At 39.7% G+C, this 18,997-nt stretch overlaps 1 protein-coding gene and 1 long non-coding RNA gene across 10 annotated transcripts; one reads left to right on the top strand and one right to left on the bottom strand.

The window, feature by feature from the left end:
• The first annotated feature begins 8 nt into the window (after positions 1 to 8).
• Positions 9 to 7,182, top strand: LOC111259207 (uncharacterized). The gene is made up of 13 exons (XM_022831035.2): positions 9 to 101; positions 1,160 to 1,321; positions 1,625 to 1,751; positions 1,966 to 2,127; positions 2,392 to 2,506; positions 2,747 to 2,930; positions 3,288 to 3,439; positions 3,626 to 3,837; positions 4,139 to 4,259; positions 4,357 to 4,602; positions 4,882 to 5,034; positions 5,149 to 5,499; positions 6,956 to 7,182. Exons 2-13 carry the CDS (start codon positions 1,276 to 1,278, stop codon positions 6,998 to 7,000), a joined length of 1,914 nt encoding a protein of 637 aa, XP_022686770.1. The 5' UTR covers positions 9 to 101; positions 1,160 to 1,275; the 3' UTR covers positions 7,001 to 7,182.
• A 238-nt stretch (positions 7,183 to 7,420) lies between these two features.
• LOC111259213 (uncharacterized) lies at positions 7,421 to 15,481 on the bottom strand. Of its 9 annotated transcripts, none has more exons than XR_002679495.2 (5): positions 15,338 to 15,352; positions 14,547 to 14,657; positions 13,409 to 13,842; positions 8,601 to 8,752; positions 7,421 to 7,930 (listed from the first exon to the last, which is right to left on the bottom strand). It is a non-coding gene; the product is annotated as an uncharacterized LOC111259213 (long non-coding RNA). The 9 variants fall into 9 exon arrangements; XR_002679497.2 differs by having other exon boundaries at positions 14,564 to 14,657; XR_002679496.2 differs by having other exon boundaries at positions 14,547 to 14,652.
• Positions 15,482 to 18,997: the final 3,516 nt, after the last annotated feature.

The following is an 18,997-nucleotide window of genomic DNA, read 5'->3' as shown; positions in this document are numbered from 1 at the left end:
CCACAAGATATTGCACTACTCCAGGTCAACAAACGGTCTCTAATCTGAAGATATATATGAAATTTATTTCATCGTGCATCTACAAGTCAGCTAAATCTCAAGTAAGTCAAACTGTGTATCTCTGATATCGATGAGTTTTTGTTCATGTCTAGCACACAGTCTTAATTTTGACACTTTAGAAGCCTGTCACTGCAGTGTTCGGTATCTTATAGTCATCATTCTAAATGTAGCCATGACTCTGGTCGAATGTGATGCGGGTTTGAGTCAAAACCTCATCTAGCCACAGCTAGATGAAGACGAACTTGGCTACAGCTGGCGAAATTCGATCTTGGTCTTGTACAATCCATGAGCTGGCCGGGATTCTAGTTAGGCGAACTGCAATCTAAATTTACGCAATCAGGAGAGTTAATATCATATATGGCTAGTTCAAATAAATGAAAATCGAGTTGATAAAAATCATATATCTGCCTTCGCAATCTCTATAGGCTACAGTAATATTTTATTGTCGTACGGCAAGGCTTATTGGTAGGCAATCATCGCGCACCTGTCAAGTTATTAGGCCAGAGCACAAGCAATTTCCGTTTTTTCGCCTAAGTACCTAGCATTTCACATGCATTCTAGCAACAATGAAGTTTACTTTGTATTCACCGTCACTCTCCACGACGGTCCTTCGGATCTTAACAAATTTACTTTTTGCTATTTTTCAACAAATGACGCCTGTCATGTTGATATAGTCAGAGGCTAACAAAAACAGACTTGAAAGAATTTACAATATTTTATTCTCGAAAGGAGCGATATCAAAACATACAATTATAGCAGTAGCTTTATTTAAATGAAGTTAATCATGTTGTTATGATGAACGCACTTTTTAATAAATCTAGCTAAAGAGGTTTTCATGTTGCTCTTTTCCCAAATGCAAATGAAAGGTTCAATAATTGTTGGCGATGTAATAAACCCCGGTTACCACATAGCTAAATATGATCAAGTAAACAAAAAGGAAGTTACTTAGACAATAATGTAATAGTAAAAAAAGAAGCAAAGGAAGCAAAATCCAGCGGTTTATTCACATTTATACTGGAAGAATGTACATATTTTTCACGAAGTGTGTTTGACAGCTACATATAATGCTATGCCCACAATTTTTCCACATACATTTCAGCATTGGTGTCGTTGATAATATCCTTCAGAAAACGTTTGCTAAGTTTACTGTGCGATCGAGGGACGGATTGCGGTTAATGAATCCCTAGCGTACAAATTGCGGAGATAGCACCAGCTATGGAGGTCGACCAGGAAGGCGAAGCCTTAGCAACTCAACATCAGGGTTTATATTTAACTATATGACAATTAAATAATAAATATTTCATGCAAGCGCAGTATACAATAGCAGAAATGTTCCCTGCTTATTTAACTTGTTTCTAATCTCTACACCTGGAAAGCAAATCTGAAATTCGTTTGTCGCTTAAGTGCTTTGTATATTTGCGAAGGAAGATGCAGCGTATCAATGAAAATGACAAGTTCGCAGTTAATTTCTTTAGTGATATTAAACAAGGTCCGAGATAAAGCACCCTTGCGAATTTCGAAGAAATCAGGTATTCAGTTATGTATATTCTTCATTTAACTTTAGATGCTGGAAAAGCGAGTAGATATCAAAAAAGCGACGAAGCGATGGCTGAAGATGAAGCTGAACTGTTAGAGACTGCCGCCCACGAAGCATCTGTAAGAACAGGCACGAGGGGGTACCCGAGTAAAAGGTATAGGCATCATAATCCGCAACCCTGACTGAGCCAGCTAGCAACTGAATGAAAGCATTTACTAAGTGAGACTAGGTCGCTTCTGAAGAGTATATTGTAAATTTCGAGGGTTAAATTCGTTTCCTTATTTAAGCGATCTTTTGCATTGTTATACAACGTTCTATGGGCTTGTTGGACGCTGATAGCTCTTAGTTATTCTTTACATGTCTTTCAGACCCATTCAGTGTGAACATTGTCCTTTACGCTTGTCCAATCGGCAAACCTATCTCAAACATCTTGGCAGAAGGCACCCAGAAAAACAACTCGATCAGCTATGTGGGGCCGTAAAGAAGTGGTACGCTTGTGAAGAAGCTGGATGTGACGTTAAAGTCCGAAGGTATTATACCAAAATTTATACCAGGAACAGTGTCCAAGATAGCTCAAAATAAATATAAGACAAATACGGCTCAGGTGGAGGAGTCGGTGGTAATTTGAAAAAGCTTTACTTGTTCTCAGTCGGCGTCAAGGAGTCGTGTCTTGAAGTTTAAACAACTTTAAGCTGAAGAAAAAAATGTGGCTTGTAAATATTTCAAATTACAACATTTAGTAAAAATCTGAGAACGTAATAAGACTTGATAACGTTATTTATCTTTTACTACAGTCGAGAGGAACTGCTGCACCATCTGGGGAAGGACCATGAATGGGAGATCAAAGAAGTGACTGGGACATTCGATACAGAGGATGAATTCGAAATTTTCTTCCAACGAGTCCAAAAAGTGCGTCTTTTTATAAACGCAATCAGTTCTTTTCTATGTCTAAGGTAAATGGATGATAAGAGATAACAGGTCATATGTAGGCAAGATCTAGTAGTCCATACGCAGGCAGGGTTATTAGTCCTAGCTTCTTTTTTCAAGTACCTAGGTTTATTTAAGATGTACTTATTAAATGTCTTTAGTATTTTTAAAATGTAAGCTACACAATTGAGTTTAGAGTCGACAATTCCTGAACGTTTATAGATGTATAAAACTCGCTTCGTATCCCGACATGGCAAAGTGAATGGCGTCAAACGCTTTTATTGTAACCGAGAGGGGGCTGTGCGAGTTAAAATGGAGGATCGGACGCGAGCGCACATCAGACGGGGTACCTCCAAGATTGGAACCTTCTGTACAGCTCATGCCATTGTCAGCTACCATGCGAACGGTGAGTAGAAGCTTGCTGGATTCTGAGCGCTCTTTTAATATTTTCATACAGACCTCTATAAAATCTATACTTTCTCTCAAAGCTTATTGACTAAATAGAAAGTACTGATCAGCTTCATTTGGTGAGATATTGTTTAGTAATCCATTTCGAAAGACTTTTATTAGTTTATTAACTAGCAGCATTTAAAAGACATCATAAGCATTTCGCAATACTAATGCTTGATAGAAAATTTCTTTAGTGAGACCGAATATCATGTAGATGAGTGTTAGAATATCATGTCATAAGTGAAAAAAACATGGTTTTCATACTCCAAAGACTTGTTTTTGCTAATATTGTTTCTTATTGCGCAAATCATAGGTCAAGTAAGCATAATTGGATCCGTTACGCACTACAACCATGAGCTGGAGGGTAAATACTTACCTTTACTAGAATCAGAAAAGAATTTTATTCGTTATCACGCGCAACTGGGAATGAACTGCAGGGAGATTCTCGAGATTCTACATAAGACCGTGAGTGGCTTTTGCCTCGTAAAATGTTTTTAACCTTCAAGTACAGATATACATGTTGACAAGTAGGTAAAATCACATTGAAGTTGTTTTTGTACCATATCTTCTTATTTTAATGGTTTAGCTGTATGTATCGGTATAGTACTATATTCTCACATTTGGTTTGTTTTCGTTGGCGACTACTTATAGGTTGGAGAACTGGACGAGGATGATCCATTGCGCTATGTTGACTACAAAACAATCCGGAACACACTAGAAAGAGGAAAAACCCTTGAACAAAACAGACAATCCGAGGCGAGCAATGGTGCTGATTTGGGAAACATACAGATGCTTACTAAAATTAATAACTATCCTCGAGAAAAAAGCCATCTTGAATCAGCACCGACAAAAACCTTAACTAAGTAAATCTTCTTTCATTACCAACTTTGACGAAACATATGACTTAATGGTGTTTACAAGTTACTTTCGAGGCGGTATTTCGTTGTCTCTGATTCTAGTTCTATATGTGTGTATATGATGTATAAACGAAATTCAAGTACTATATTTCTGTGTATATGATAATTAAAAAGTTTAAAAAACTTGATCATGTCCTACTATATATGTCCTATTGATCGTATCCTATATAACGTTGTAGATAATAAGCCAGGTAAGCCTTACGCTTCTTTGTAAGTGAATTCTTAAAAGAATAATATTATTTTGCAGTGATCGAACCTCAACAGTTTTCTCAGATATTGTGCTAGAGCATACCGCAGCGATCAATAATGCATTTGATATTGTGCAGACGGATACACATCAGTGGGGAGTTAAACGGCCAGAAGGCAAGGTTCGTATCTTAACGAGCTGTTGCTTAACGTATTTTTGCAACAAACAACCAGGGTTGTAATATGTCGACGAGATGCTACGCTTAATCTCTCTTACAGGTTTGCCACCGAGTGACTCGTGTATCGGACGTGTGTCCTGCGGAAGTCCGATTAGAGGTCCCTTGCGACCTGATATGCAAGCTTTGCCAGTGCTGTTCACATTTGTTCAAGTGTAATTGCGGAGGTGCCACAAAAATCGGGAAAATGTGCAAGCACATCCATGCTGTAGTCCAGTTTATAAGGGACTATGAAGCACAAAAGGGAGAGGGTGAACAAGCGGAGGCATCAAAACGTGTGTTGCATCAGGTGCGAATAGGGTTTGATAAAACCGTCCACTCTATAGATACTGAAAAATAATCTTAGATAGAGTAACTACGGCCACGGAAACGCTAAGTACCGGAAATGATCTGTGTGATTTTTTAGAAAATATAAGATGGCTGAATCTCAAGATTTTTTTTTATTTACGATACTCTATTTAATCACAAATGTTACCTAGTTTGAATCGATGCCCTTATGGAGTATGATATAGAATAGTAAGACCTACTTTTAATGTTGCTGGCTTAAATGTAATTTTTGCTATTTCAGGTTGTCGGTGAGGAATATTTAGAGGCCCAAGAGGTGGAAGAAGAACATGGACTCTTGGATTCGTATATTGAAGAAGGCGTCGCTGATAACGACATGGGGGCTGCGTCCAAACGGGAAGATGCAGTCGTAGCGAACGCATCGTATACCTTGCAGGTCAATAGCATACATTCGTTCCTCGGCGAGGTTCATAAGTGCTGGTTGGACAAGTTTTCTTAGTTGGGTACGTCCATATTTCTCACAAAGTATAAAACCGTTTTTTTATTACAGGCTGAAGACGGGCAGTCTGGTTCCGTGGGCAATGGACAAATTTTGACGGTCATTAACGAAGCCCATGAAGTTGCGGATACAGCTATTGAGACAGCTGCACATGCATCGACGGGCGGAGGCGGGACGCTATTCCAAACATATGAAATGATACCAAATGGAACGGCCATTGCTGTAGCCAACGGGGCATCTGGTTGGCTGACTGGGAGTGCCGTGCTAGCTCCAACTGAGCAGCGACTTAATCCTGAGTATGAACAATTTCTGGAACAAATCACGAACGGTCACAATCAGCTGCACCAAGTTGCCAATCCTGAGAATATTCTACAAGCGAGCACTATCTTCCAGCAGTTAAAGGTAGGTAGCAATATGCTGAGCATCTGGACAATTTACTTAAACAGGATACTGCAGTTGAATAAGATTAATGTGCCTTTTGCGATGCTCCTAATCAATTCAGTGTGGGCACATAAGAAATGTACAACAATAATACACCATCATGCATGATGCGGAGACATATCACTAATTAGTGCATAATGTTATGGCTTGTACGGTAGGCAAAGAGGCTACTGCCTACCGCGTGTCTCGTAACAGCTTTTGTTCAAACGGTTTCACGTTCCAAGTATTCGCACAAGTCCCCCTTAAAGAAAGGCGCTTTAGTTTCTTGTTATCTAAGCGTATCTGTTTAGATAATTTAGATATTTCAGAAGATGATTTACTATCGTTCAAATAAGTCTCGGTTATATACACCACTTCGGCGTTCGCAGCAGCGAAAGTGAGGTAATGGATAGCATTATACTTTGCTAGTAAGCCAGCGTTAATCTATTCATTTTATTTGTTTACTTCACGATTGTACAGAACATTTAATCGTCGAACGTTCTATCCATGTTATTGTTGGGTATGTCGACATGACCAGGACCTTAGGATGCGGGATAGATTTTAAGCTTTTTGATCAGAACAAGGTATTATCAGGTGAAAACATTGAGGGTAGTTTTTCCACTCAATTTCCATCAGACTGCAACTTAGCGTTCGTTGTCGCAATTGGCTGCGTGTTCTGGTTCCTGTAGGCGTAAAGCTGCGCCTTCGTTGTTGAACTTGGTTACGGTGAGGACTGTGAGCTCGATTAACTACTTATATTGCGCGGCTAAACTGTCCACTGTCGATTGGAGCTCCAGTATCTAACGAAACGATAACTTTACAGGAGTAGCAAAGTTAGTTTCTTTAGCCATTTTCCTCACAGAACCTTCCAGTAGTAGAGAATGACACTGTTAGTAGTTCAAATAACCTTTGATCTCCTCACTTCTAGCTTTATAGCGTGTGTATTGCCTATGGTTTGCAAGACGCATCTATAGGATGCATTAAGTACATTGAACACACGAAGTCTTTTGAAGCACTTGATTATCGTTGTGGCATTTTAGAGCTAGCCGCGGTTTCTCCGTGTTTTTTTAACTGAGTTGAGAAATCTACAGTTCTTTTAAGTCTTCTATCGCTTTTTTCCTTTAGTTCTACTGATGATCTGTCACCTATGCATCACAAATGTAAATCCTACTGTTTCATAGCTAAGCGAGTTCATTTGTTACCACACAGCACAAAAAAGCGAGGTGGTACCAAATCGCTCCAATCGCAACGCACAATAAAAAGATTATATTTTTTAGAAGTAGCATTGTAAATCCCCAATAGGAACCCATTTTGTGTTTGCGAGAACTAGCTGATTATTTTTTTTACTAGCACAGTATTAGAACAGTAGGTATACTGTAATAAAAGTGCGAATGTCTGCACGAGCGCTATTGTATTCCATCTATTTGTTTGCTTCCAGACGCTTGTCATCAATGCTGATACGCCGAAAATCATAAAGGGCTGAGAGGGCGAGCATATCTCACACGTTGATTACACTTGTTTATAGAGTATCAGTAGTCAACATCAACGTAATTTTAGTAACTTGAGAAAATTATCGAAGCCGAGTGCAACGTAGTCAAATTTCATGAACGTGAAAAATAATGTGGATAATCTATACAGCGTAATTAATAAAGACTCGCATATTGATGTGTCGAGCGTTTTGTATGAGTAGTCCTTTAAACAATAATGGCACGGCTGATGCAAGTCTGGAAAACGATGGGCAGAGCATTTTATGTCATTACTATTTCCACCTACCTTTCAGCTCCTTTGCGATATACATATATATATAAATCTTTTCCCGTCAAGCTAAAGCTCTTTAGATCGTTTTCACATAGCAGTTTTTCAAATTCATTTTCAAAATTCAAATAAAAAAAACTCAATCAAATATAGTTTACGTTTTGTGCATAGTTTATTTTGTCTTGAAGCGAGCTTCAAATTTCTGTCGGCATTGAGTTCCATATGATTATAGATATATTGTAATGATCACTATTGAGTATGTAAGCAAACTAGTGTTATACTGATTTATTATTATTGCGTTGTTTATATTAGATTGTACATCATCATTGTACACGTTTATTTGTGCTGTAATAAAAAGTCTATTCAAATAACAATATGTATCTTTATCGTATAATATAACATCATAAAAATATCTGCTATTGATAATTTATACAGTGTTTGGGCATTATACACCGCACAGTCGGCGACAGATGTCAATCGGGTGGCTCCTGGCTTGTGGGAGTCGCAATAAACCGACATAAGGTCGCCCCTTTTCCGCTGAGTTGATATTGAACCTATCTAATTATCACAGCACCAACAACATAGTGCTAAGCACAAAGCACATAGGCAGCTGTTCTTCCAAAAGTTATCCTCTTGCGGCCGATGGTCATGCACAACTCTGAAAACGCATGACGACTCCATTTAATCAATGATGCTCAAAGAATCATGTAGAGTAATTAAATCTTGCTTCAGTTTAGCCCGTACGTTTTTGCGTACGTGTATGCTGTCGATCATTTTAGTGTTACTGATCTTATCAGAAGAGATATTGTATATTTTCTGGTATACTTTACTTCTACCTAGCCAATCCTTCTTGTGCACAGTTTCCAGCGGCTATTGGTGGCCTGAAGGTTTAAGTTCGTTTTAAAAGGTCGGGTATATTCAACGAGAGCAGTGTGTGATCATGCTGTTTCATGCCACTTTCATTCGGCGACATTGCATTTCCTCCATTTATGATCTATTTGCTTAGCTACCACCTAAATTGACACTTTCTGTATATCCAGGAAAGCCTCAAATATGGTTCTGCAGACTATAATTTCATGACTGAGCCTGGCACTCAATCCTGTTCTCGAATTCGACTCACATCCAAATAAGCGCAAAACAATTATCGCGCCTACACTACATAAAGAAATTAAATGTTAAAACTCTGAATAATGTGAATGCCCCACACTTCTTTCACAAAACCCGAACAAGCTATTATATAATGTCGCCCTATCCGTCAGTTTCTTCGTTGCTTGCAAATATCTTTTCCAAGCAGCTATAGCTTCTTCTAGAATCAAAATATCACATACACTGTTTGTGCGGGCACCGCCGATGGGACGTAACCAGGCTGATATCCGGGCTGTGGGGGGGGATAGTAACCCGGCTGGGCTGGTGGTGGATATCCCGGTTGAGTAAAACAGGGCTGAGTCGGCGGGTAGTAATTTTGTTGTGGGTAACTCATCTGAAAATGGTAATAATGATAAGGAATATAGCAACAACAGTAAATCGTGCAGTACCAATATCATTTGCATGCAGGCTCTGGTTTCTTTGAATATTACCCAGTTTCAGTTGAGGCAAACGCATAGACGTACGTATACTTATTAGATACATATTCTTAATACTCTAAACGTAGCAGTGGAGTCTAAATTTCACCTTAAAAAGCTTAACGCTCTTTAGGTGATTGTTAAACCTTAGTTTTTATGAATATAAATTATTTACACTCGTTGTAATTTTCATCTAGTATAGTTATAGCAAATTTTACAGAGTATAGTATCGCCATCTTTCGCAGAACCACAATATGAATTTTATAGGTTCGATAAAACTGGTAAATTAGGTATAAATCTTTTTATTAGGCCGCCTGATTGTACTCATGAACCGATTAATTTGCTTAATATATATAATACAAATAATCACGGTTGTTAGATGAGGGCAAATCAGATGAGTGCACGTCAAGGTGGAATTACGACTAAAAGTATGAAAGATTAGAACATATTAGCAGTCATATGATGTGACAGCTTATCCCATAGGTCCCATAAGGACAAAAAATAGGCTTTTCATACGATCACCAAATGACCCTTTTTTCGATTTAGTCGAGGTTATTCATGCTGCTGAACTCTAAATTGTGAATATAGCGGATCAATAGCCGAAAGCTTTATTAATTGCTACATACATAACTACCCGTACATTAATTGCTATATAATCTTCGAAATATCCTGTAGTGCACCATAGGCACTGTTAGGAGTTAAAATAGATTTTCTATAAAAAGTTATTTAACCTTTTTCGTTTTGAGAAGGCTTAACTTAAATTTCAGACTTTGGTAATAGCTCGGTAGAAAAGAGTGGTAGATAGAAGTGAAAACGACAGTTCCTCGAAAATTCGGCCCAGTTAAGGTAACATTTAAGCAATTACATGTGGACAGGGCTTGAATAGAACGAATAGACAACCAAATGACGCATGTTAAAAAGGCGTTTTTGCCTTTCTATTGCTGTATTGTGACATACATTGGCCCTGTTTCATACACGATCATCAAGTGTGGAACAGCTTTACAATGTAAATAAAGCGGTTTCTAACAAGTGACTATGCGATAACGTTTTACCTTTGAGCAAGCGCCGCTTCTACTCAGTTCCAGAAATTAGTAATGCGGGCTGCACAAAATGGTGGCTTTAATTCCATCACCAGTCTGGCGCGTAGGTGTGTGTGTCTCTGGAACATTTATGCACTCAGCTCAAAGCGGAGCAACGGGTTAGGACTTGGCATTGCCAAATCTACGCCAAAAAGAGTAGCGGGTTAAAAGTGAATCGTGTATCTAAATTTCAAATGTCTAGTTAACCCTTAATGCGAACTTTCACATTGCTCGTTCTATTATAACTAAATCAGTAAACGTAAGATTATTATTTAATGCTATGAACCTAACGATAGTTCATAATTTGAACACATTATTTTCGAGGTAGCATTTGCGCGGTTCCTAGGTCCATCGATGGTAGACATCCACGATGATGGTGATGATCAGACAGATTCTAATACATTTGCATTTTCCTTCTTGCTCTTGTCCACGTTTCTATTGCATACATACGTTTTTCTTGTATCATCATTTCCCTAGCCTTGCGTTGAATAGCTGATGCTACGACAGACGCGAGAAGACCTGATTCAACAAAGCTACACCTATTTACTTCTATTGTATTATTATTTTATCTGGTTCACACGATACAGTTCGTATATCTGGGACTCAGAGCGTTCATTGCAATTGCCGTAAACCGTATCTCTTATCGAGTACGTAAATAAATAATCGCATTGAGTTTCACATCCGAAACCTCTGTGAGGCTCGCGTTGTGCGTCAAACGGTCGAATTAACTGAGCGATTATAATAGAGGCCAGTTATCGAGTAAGAGATCGATCGGTATCGACTCAAGCAAGCCTGCTGAAGGACAGAACACATGTTCTGTCAACCAGCCAGTTATTCCACCTGCAGGCAACTGGTATTAAACAGTTGTTCTAAGCAATCCTACTGGGCTATAAGTTACGTAATCATATTGGCCAGTTATCCGAGGTGACATGCTGAAGGCAAGGCATCAGTACTGTACACCGCTATACTGCAGTATCTGTCCTTCTGACGAAGACATTCGCTTACTTCTGGCCCCGAAAATGTGCGTTACGAATAGACGATGATCATCTATTTCATCATGCCCTTGCTGTGCCATAGAACCCTTAAGTATAATGTTCTGCCACACGCACAGACAAGATATGCTAGAACGGTTCCTGTATATTAGCTCAGCGGTCAATAAGATTGCACCTTACCTTACCACCACTTACTCATATCACTTCAACATATATAGGATGTTATAGAGGTGTGATTAGTGCTAATAAATCACGCTTTCATTTGTCAATGGCACGTTGAGGTTAGCCAAAATATGCTTTGCTTACTGTGTACATCTGTTGAACGGTTGTGATGCTTGGCAAGTCGGTTTTCTTTGTTACACGGAAAGCAAACCTTAAACTCACGGTGGCTAGTTCGATCAAACTCGAGCCGCGAGGTTGAACTCACGGACCGCTTGGTAAAGGAGAGGGTCAAAAGTAGGGAAATGGTAAGCTAAGCGAGGACACCCGGCCATGATACAAGCACATAGACGAACCGACCTTCTCACAGGCCCTGTGTTTTCGAATAGGAGAATCCAGTGAAAGCGTGAAAAACCCAAATGCTACAAAAATATTATGTCTTGATGCCGCGCTGTCTGTCCAGTGTGGTGCGGACTATCGAACAGTACGTATATATTCAAATTAATACTGAATGCACTAGTGTCCCAGTCAAATACGATCCAGCGTACCGCAAACGCCGTACTTTCCGATTGTTAGTGTAAAAGGTAGACAATAATGTAGTAATTAAAAATGAACGCAACTACGATCCTCGAATAACGTTCTTAGCCCCTTTCTTGTAACCAATCCTAATATCGAACTTTTTAGATTAATTCCTCATAGCCAGATCATATAGCAGCGGCCGCCGCAGCTGTTGGCGTTGTTATGATGAGTCGGGATACGAAAGCCATCTGCAGCGAATAATAATCCGGCCACTGTAGTGGTCCTATAAATATTTGGTTTTGTGCCGGCTGCACAATCGCTGCTAATAGCGGAGGCAAATAGTGTTGGGAACTTAGCAGCCGTCACGGCCGCCGCAGCTGTTGGCGTTGTTATGATGAGTCGGGATACGAAAGCCATCCGCAGCGAATAATAATCCGGCCACTGTAGTGGTTCTATAAATATTTGGTTTTTGTGCCGGTTGTACAATCGCTGCCAATAGCAGAGGCAAATAATGTTGGGGGAACTTAGCAGCCGGCACGGCTATGTGCCATGCGTAGTTTCGCATTATAGTACGAATAACCCAATACATATATAGTGCCGTGTATACGCTCGCAAAACTATGCTTCTTACATTATCTGAGACTAACCTAAAACAACTTGGGTTTATGATTGGTCTAGATGACGGTTTACATGTTTGTAACTGTATCTTTTTTGACAATTGCACATGTTTACTCTATGAACTATAATGAACGTTTCCTATTGATAGACAGCTTGGTGCATTTGCAGTTCTGAATGAGACCGTGGCTAAAATAGTATTGCTTCTAATTTTTCCATTGTTTATTTCGGATATGCGATGGTGACTTCGTGAATCTTTGATAACAGTTTGCTTAGGATAGGTAAACGGCTTAAAACTTTGAGCTGGACTATGGAACTTTATAATTTACTTGACCACGCCGGTTTCAAAACAGTGGGTGTTATCGAGACGTGTCCGTTAGGAAAAACCTTTGGCTACAGATATCCGTCAAGCCTACATGCAGAATCTGCTTTCCGTTAAAGCGTGATTACAGGATTATATAAACGTAGAACAGACAAATTGACTTCGCAGCTCGTTCAACGTTAGAATGTCAGGTATAGATAACGTAGTTAATTCCAACACGTGTGAACCGTCTAAATAGCTATGTATAGGCGGGCTATTTATATGAGAACATATGTTAAGCTCAGCAAAGGTATCCTCAGAGGATACCTGATAAGGGTTCGTTGGAATGGGCGGATTGCATTGTTTCCGTATAAATTCATTTTCTACATGACATTACGCGTTTATTGAGTGTATACTTATATACATCTCTATTCGGTTCATTGATGTTGGGCGATTTTTTTGCAGTGGACGAACTTTTCGGGAGCACCGTTGCCCCAATTTTACGTGCAGTGCTTAATCTTAATTCGTAGTCGTTCCGCAGTACGGTTATTCTATGATACGATTGTCTCCCAACAATATTGATGGTCAGATCAGGCTAAGCAAAACAGGAAACTGGATGGCCACGTGTAACTGATATTTCGCTTGGGCACTATCGCCACTTCAAACGATTATCAGTGCCTAAACAAATGTCGATAATAATTAACATGGATGATAGGAGACACCAACTATCGTTACAGACTAAAATAATCACAGAGTCACACATAATACGCTCTTCTACATAAAATAGGATTTTATCTATCGCTGTATACACAGCTAAACCTGTATACTTTTTGCCCATACGCACCGAAACATAGCAAACGTACTTAAGCGATTATAGATTATTTGTTGTGTATAGTCTAGATAAGCTCACCGTTGTCGTGCACAGTCTCTGCCTGTGTGTGGCAATCCCGATAATATGCAAGATGTGCCCCGTTGTCGAACACGAACACCCTCCCCGTAGTCCTGTTGACGTTGCTTTTTTTTAAATTTCACAAGCTGGGACGTGTGTGGTAGCTGTACTTGGGTGTGAAAAACTGGCCTACGATGGCCGACGGGCGACGCGTAATACAGAATATGGGAGAAATTTCCGCAGTTGCAATTTCCTCTATACACTCTCCGATATGTGGTCTGTGACGTCTGGACACCTGGTCATCACTCACTTAAGAGGTCCATATTTGTCACTTCGCTGTAAGCTGGTGCGGTAAGAGCGGAACAAAGGCCAGCGCGTAAGAAACGAGTTTGCAACTATGGTGATTAGAGATCTCGTCGTCGCTGTACAAGAATTGAACTTGAAGAGCAGGCCGCCTGTGGGATAATGGGGCAGGGGAAGTAGGCGGCATGAGAGCCGGGACAGTGACGTTAATATGAGGCCGATATACTGCCGCCAAGAGAGGAAAGGAGGGTGCCCAGCTTAACAATAGATGGGAGTCACAATAGGAAAACCAAGTCCCTGGCTGGCGTCTAGCGACAGACCCGATGATAGCGACTAAGTCAGGGGTACGGCGTCACGCTTGTCTGGAGTAGTAAGAGAACCGTGCCAAATAATAACAGAGCTATGATAAGGCGGTGCGGCGACTGGTACTACGGCCACCAAATATGTGTTGCGCTCGAATAGATATCGCTACTTTCCGACGCGAAAGCAAACAGTAAGCGGGGAGGAGGACATGGAACGCTTCGATGGAATCAAAAGAGGCATGCGTCAACAAACGAAATGAGTCATTCGCCATTGCATACGGATAGATATAATGCGCAAGTGTAGAGTCAGCAATTACGTTCAGTTGCTGGGGAGGACCATTAATAGTGAGCAGACAATGTTGCAGCGGTTAAATACGGCGAACAACCAGTAATATTTCGTGCTAAGGGACAAGAGCAGACGAAATATATTGTTTTAAACAGTATTAATAGAAAAAGAAGCGTCGATAGTTGCTGTATAAGTTAGTAAATTCGATATAGCCATTATACACGTACGCAATGTTCGTGTCAGCTATCGACTACAGCAAGAAACTTACGTCCAGTTCAACATTACCAATTCAATTCGGTTCATAGTACAACGCATCGGTACTCTTACGGACAAAACCTAGGCAAGCCAGGCGCTGCTGCTGCTGCATTCACCAGCTAAGCTTTTGAAGTAGGTATTATAATCAAAACAGAAAAATGGAGTCCTCGAAAGGTTCATTTAGTTGAGATTTTGCGGGTAGTTTGTGGTACATTTCGTTCAGTTCTGCCTCAAAATAGGTTTTAATAAAGCAATGTTAACTGCCTACTCCAGCCATTATTTTCCTGCGTAAATCAATGAAAAATTTACAACGTGTCCTTTTGGGTTAGGCGCATGCCCCTGTCGCGTTCTTATCGTTTTGGAAACACGAACGATTTGAAGTAATCTATCTACTACGTATGATAACATCGACTATAAGACAAATGCTTTGATTCAAAAAGTAGCGGAGCACGTTCAGCTTCTTTGAGTTGTATCAAACGCTAATTTTTCGAATAGTGGCGCCATATCTGTTAGTATAAAACATAAAATTAATGAAATTGGCGGAGACTTTATTCAGCCCTTTTTAAACAGTGCCGCTGTGTATAATATGATAAACGTGTGCCTATTGCATAAATAAACTTAGGAAATACTTCGATTGATCCGTCTGAAAAGACAGGTACAATAACAACATCAAAACTTATAACGACACTGCGCTATCCCACGGTGCGATGCTGCCGCCGCCACACTTTTCTTTACTAAAAAATCTACACGATAATTAATAAGTAAGTACAGAACTACTTGACTAACTCGCACTTTTTCTGTTACCTGCACTGCAGAGTGTGACGCACAACTGCTTTTGTGTTAGTAGAACCGGGATTTCTTAATTTTTCATCTTTGCTGTTGCTGGTTAAGACCAGCAGCAGCAGCAGCAGCGGAAATGACTGTATCACGTGAGTTGCGCTCGCACGACTACAAACGCTTACGTTATGTAAACGAAGGTACCCTTTCTCCCTAAACTATCTAGATAGGCTTACTGCTGCCGCCGCCGCTGCCGTGCGTTATTACGTGGCTTATTCTCGCAGTGGCCCTATATCGTACGGCTGATAATGAGTGAAAGGGGAGAAGCTGTCCGCTGCATGCTAAACGCCGTGCAGCGCGTATAACCACAAACGGATATGTGCTTACATGACGCAAAGACGGTGTTTGTTAGCCAGTAGCTAACTAGAAAAGGCAGTCGATTTTATTTTGACCGAAGCTTTTGTTAACGATAGGTAAGTATTGCAATACGGGCGCTATGCTCTCTATGGATAAGTCGACAGTTAATTTCGTTCCTGGATACAATTTATGATTTGTAAAAGCTTGCGAATTAGGAGATGGCAAGATTGGGAGTTATTTTGCCTTAATAATGATCGTTTATCTGTTGTCTTGAATTTTAGTCCCATCTAGTTAGTGGAGATCTTATAGCAATGGCACATTTAGTTGTAAAAAAAAAAACAATTTCAAGAATAAAATCATTAGATAATGGGTTTCCTTTGCTTGGTTCAGCAATTTTTCATTTCGTTACTGCTGCTGTCGTCCTGTTAGATCTGACAACAAGAGCAACCAGTTTCTTACAGCTGACTTTCGGCAAGTGATCAGCAACGTTGAAGATTTTAAATTACAATTATGTCTTTGTTTTGCTAAATATCGTACATGTGTATTCCTTTGCTTTACTCAAAAATAGAAAATAGGCGTAAGGATATTTACAGCAAGTTTAAATAGTGACCGTTGAGGCCTTGCGGGGGAAACCAGTGCGGTCTGTCTGAACTGAGTCGAAAGTTGTGCCGGGCTGAAAAATTCGTATCGAGAATTCGGATCGGATAAAGGTGCGTATTTGCGTTTACCTCTTGTATATACATGATAGACAGAAGATGCAAGATGGCGGCGTTTATGGCACATTTGGTTAGACTGAACCCGTTTTGCATGCGTCAAGGATAAAATCATGAGGCAGGTGCATTCTTCTATATGCTAACTAGAACGAATTGGACATATTCATAATATTAGGGTAACTGTGTCGCTCAAACCCATAGCCGATAAAGCCAGGAGAAAGGCGGATAGAGAGATCACTTACTGTGAGTGGCATGCTTTGAAGGCATCTTCTAATTGCATCTGATATATACTATTGACTTTTGGTAGCAACGAAGCTCGATGTGACCTTCCTTTGTTCAGATATAGATTCCACCGAAATAGCAATTTTGCGCTATACTAGCAACAAATATATATAGCTTAATAAGGAAATCTTAAGACTAAAATTACACCGGACCATTATCATTAGCGCTACCTACTTGTATCTAACATCAACATCGAGTGACCAAGTCACTGGCAAATAGTTTTGTAATTTCGATGGGTTGTCAACATGAGTTGTCAATTAGAAACTCTGAGCCGCGCCAGTGGCTTCATTGGTTATTCGTGTTGTGGCCAGCAATTAGTCCTGCTAAGGATATATGATCATTGACTGCTCTCACGAGCTAAAACTTTGTAAATGGGAACGGTTGACAACAAAATGGCTCAAACTGGAACAGCTGGCCATATCAACAAGGTTTAGAACTGCATTAGTTTTACTTAATGCCGCTGGTCTCGCTAGACGGCGTGGCCAACTCCAGGTCGTGACGTGGGAAGCTTAAATGGATCTTTATAATGTAGACAAGAGGCCTTTTGGTGTTCGCCGTTACCGACGGGTTAATTCTATCACTCAAAAAGAGTCGGCTATTGACCGCTTTTTTAGGGCTGTAAGTAAATTGAGTCGACCTTTGGCTGACTTGTAAAGTTCATTCAATTCCGTTTTCGGGACCTCAGCACGTTTTTTTTAAAATTATTTTATCTATTCTTTTTTTTTCCTTTTTCTTCTTTATAAATATTTAGATATGATGTATCAATTCTGTTTCCGGAAAGTTACTAGGATTCAAGGATTTTAGGCTCTCACATAGCATTAGCTTGCTGCCTCAACATGACGCGGTGTGCGCGACGTTGTCGTGACATGCCTTTGATTTCTCCGGGACGTACGTGAATCGAGTTGGCTTGCAGCTAATAGAGTCAACTAACCTACTGACTCCATTCCTGGGTCGTTGTCGAGACCTAAAGATCGACCAAAATCAGGGGGATGTGCTTGGGGCGAGTCTACCTTCCACTGAATGAACGTCGCTGTTACCAAGTCGGCCAGCCCACTACGGCGTCACCAGTTTTCACAGTCAATATTTTTTTCAGGTTCTCAAATTTTTTTAGTAAGGCATATTAACGTACGATGCAAATAATAAAGATTGATTTTGTTTCCGAAACGTCTTCAACAGCTTAAGGTTTTTTTTCTTTTCCATATAGTAGATTGTTGTACAGATTAGTGAATGAGGATGCAAATGTGATACTTTGATATTTTTTATTAATGGACTGATGAGACGGCACTAAAGCTTACCAATTTGTTTAAAACATTTTTCGAATATATGTTTTTCTTAATATTTGCAGTTTTCCTCTGAATGTAGGTTAGGCATTTTGCATAAGGACTAGAATTACGCTTTGCTATTTTCGTTTATTTTTATTTTAAATATGTTAGAAAATTATGTCAGAATGCATTCTCACCTTCCATTCTCACATTGATTAAACAAACATACCGTGTTTTTTGTTATTTGTTCATATAATATCAATTAAGATTCATGTACTAATCTAAGTATGGAAGGAAGATACATTGCTTGTTCACTCAGTTGTCGACATCTACCCATTGACGTGAAGGAAAAGTGCAAAGAACACTTCCATAGGAAGAATCGAAGAGATTTTTTTCCATATTGAAACATTTGGAAAAAGGTGTTCAATACGAGTCAACATGTCCGTCACGCTAGCCGTTACAACTTCCCAATGAATCTTAGAAGCGTAGTCAAACAAATACTTAAGGGTGGTTCGAAACACATTTTTATCACGATTAGCACTCGCAAGAAAGTAGATCCCATATCCGGTTTTTCTTCTATTTACTTTTTATGCACTGTATTTTAAATCAGCCCGTTGGCATATCTTCCACCGAACATTTCGGCATTTCTCGTCAAATATGAATTGACGATAATCTATGTAAAGGTTTTTCTTAGCTTATTTTCTTCTTATAGAATGGCTAACACATATCAGATTAACTCTTTTACATTTCGCAGAGTAAAATATTCATTTTCGTTGCTATAAAGATGTGTGAATCCTTTTAGACTCAGGTCGTTGCAAAGAAAACCTCTCTACATAGAGTACCATCTTGAGTTTTTCTAGAAATCAATAGCAAGGTAGGCATCCTGTATAGTATTTCGATCGGCCTTGTCCGATGAACCGACCTATCCTACATGAATTTCAACAGAGCTTCATTAACGTTCGCTAGAAGACGACTACATTCGATTTTTCACCGCAAACTATCAAATTTCGTATGTGCGTATAATTTGACGCAGTCCGTTGAAATCTATCGATTGATGCGAGAAAAATCTCTTA

This window comes from Varroa jacobsoni, unplaced genomic scaffold, assembly GCF_002532875.2.
Source record: "Varroa jacobsoni isolate VJ856 unplaced genomic scaffold, vjacob_1.0 scaffold_306, whole genome shotgun sequence".
NCBI classification, from domain to species: Eukaryota; Metazoa; Arthropoda; class Arachnida; order Mesostigmata; family Varroidae; genus Varroa; species Varroa jacobsoni.
The sequence above is the reverse complement of the archived record's forward strand: the minus strand, read 5'-3'. Positions and strand labels throughout refer to the sequence as shown.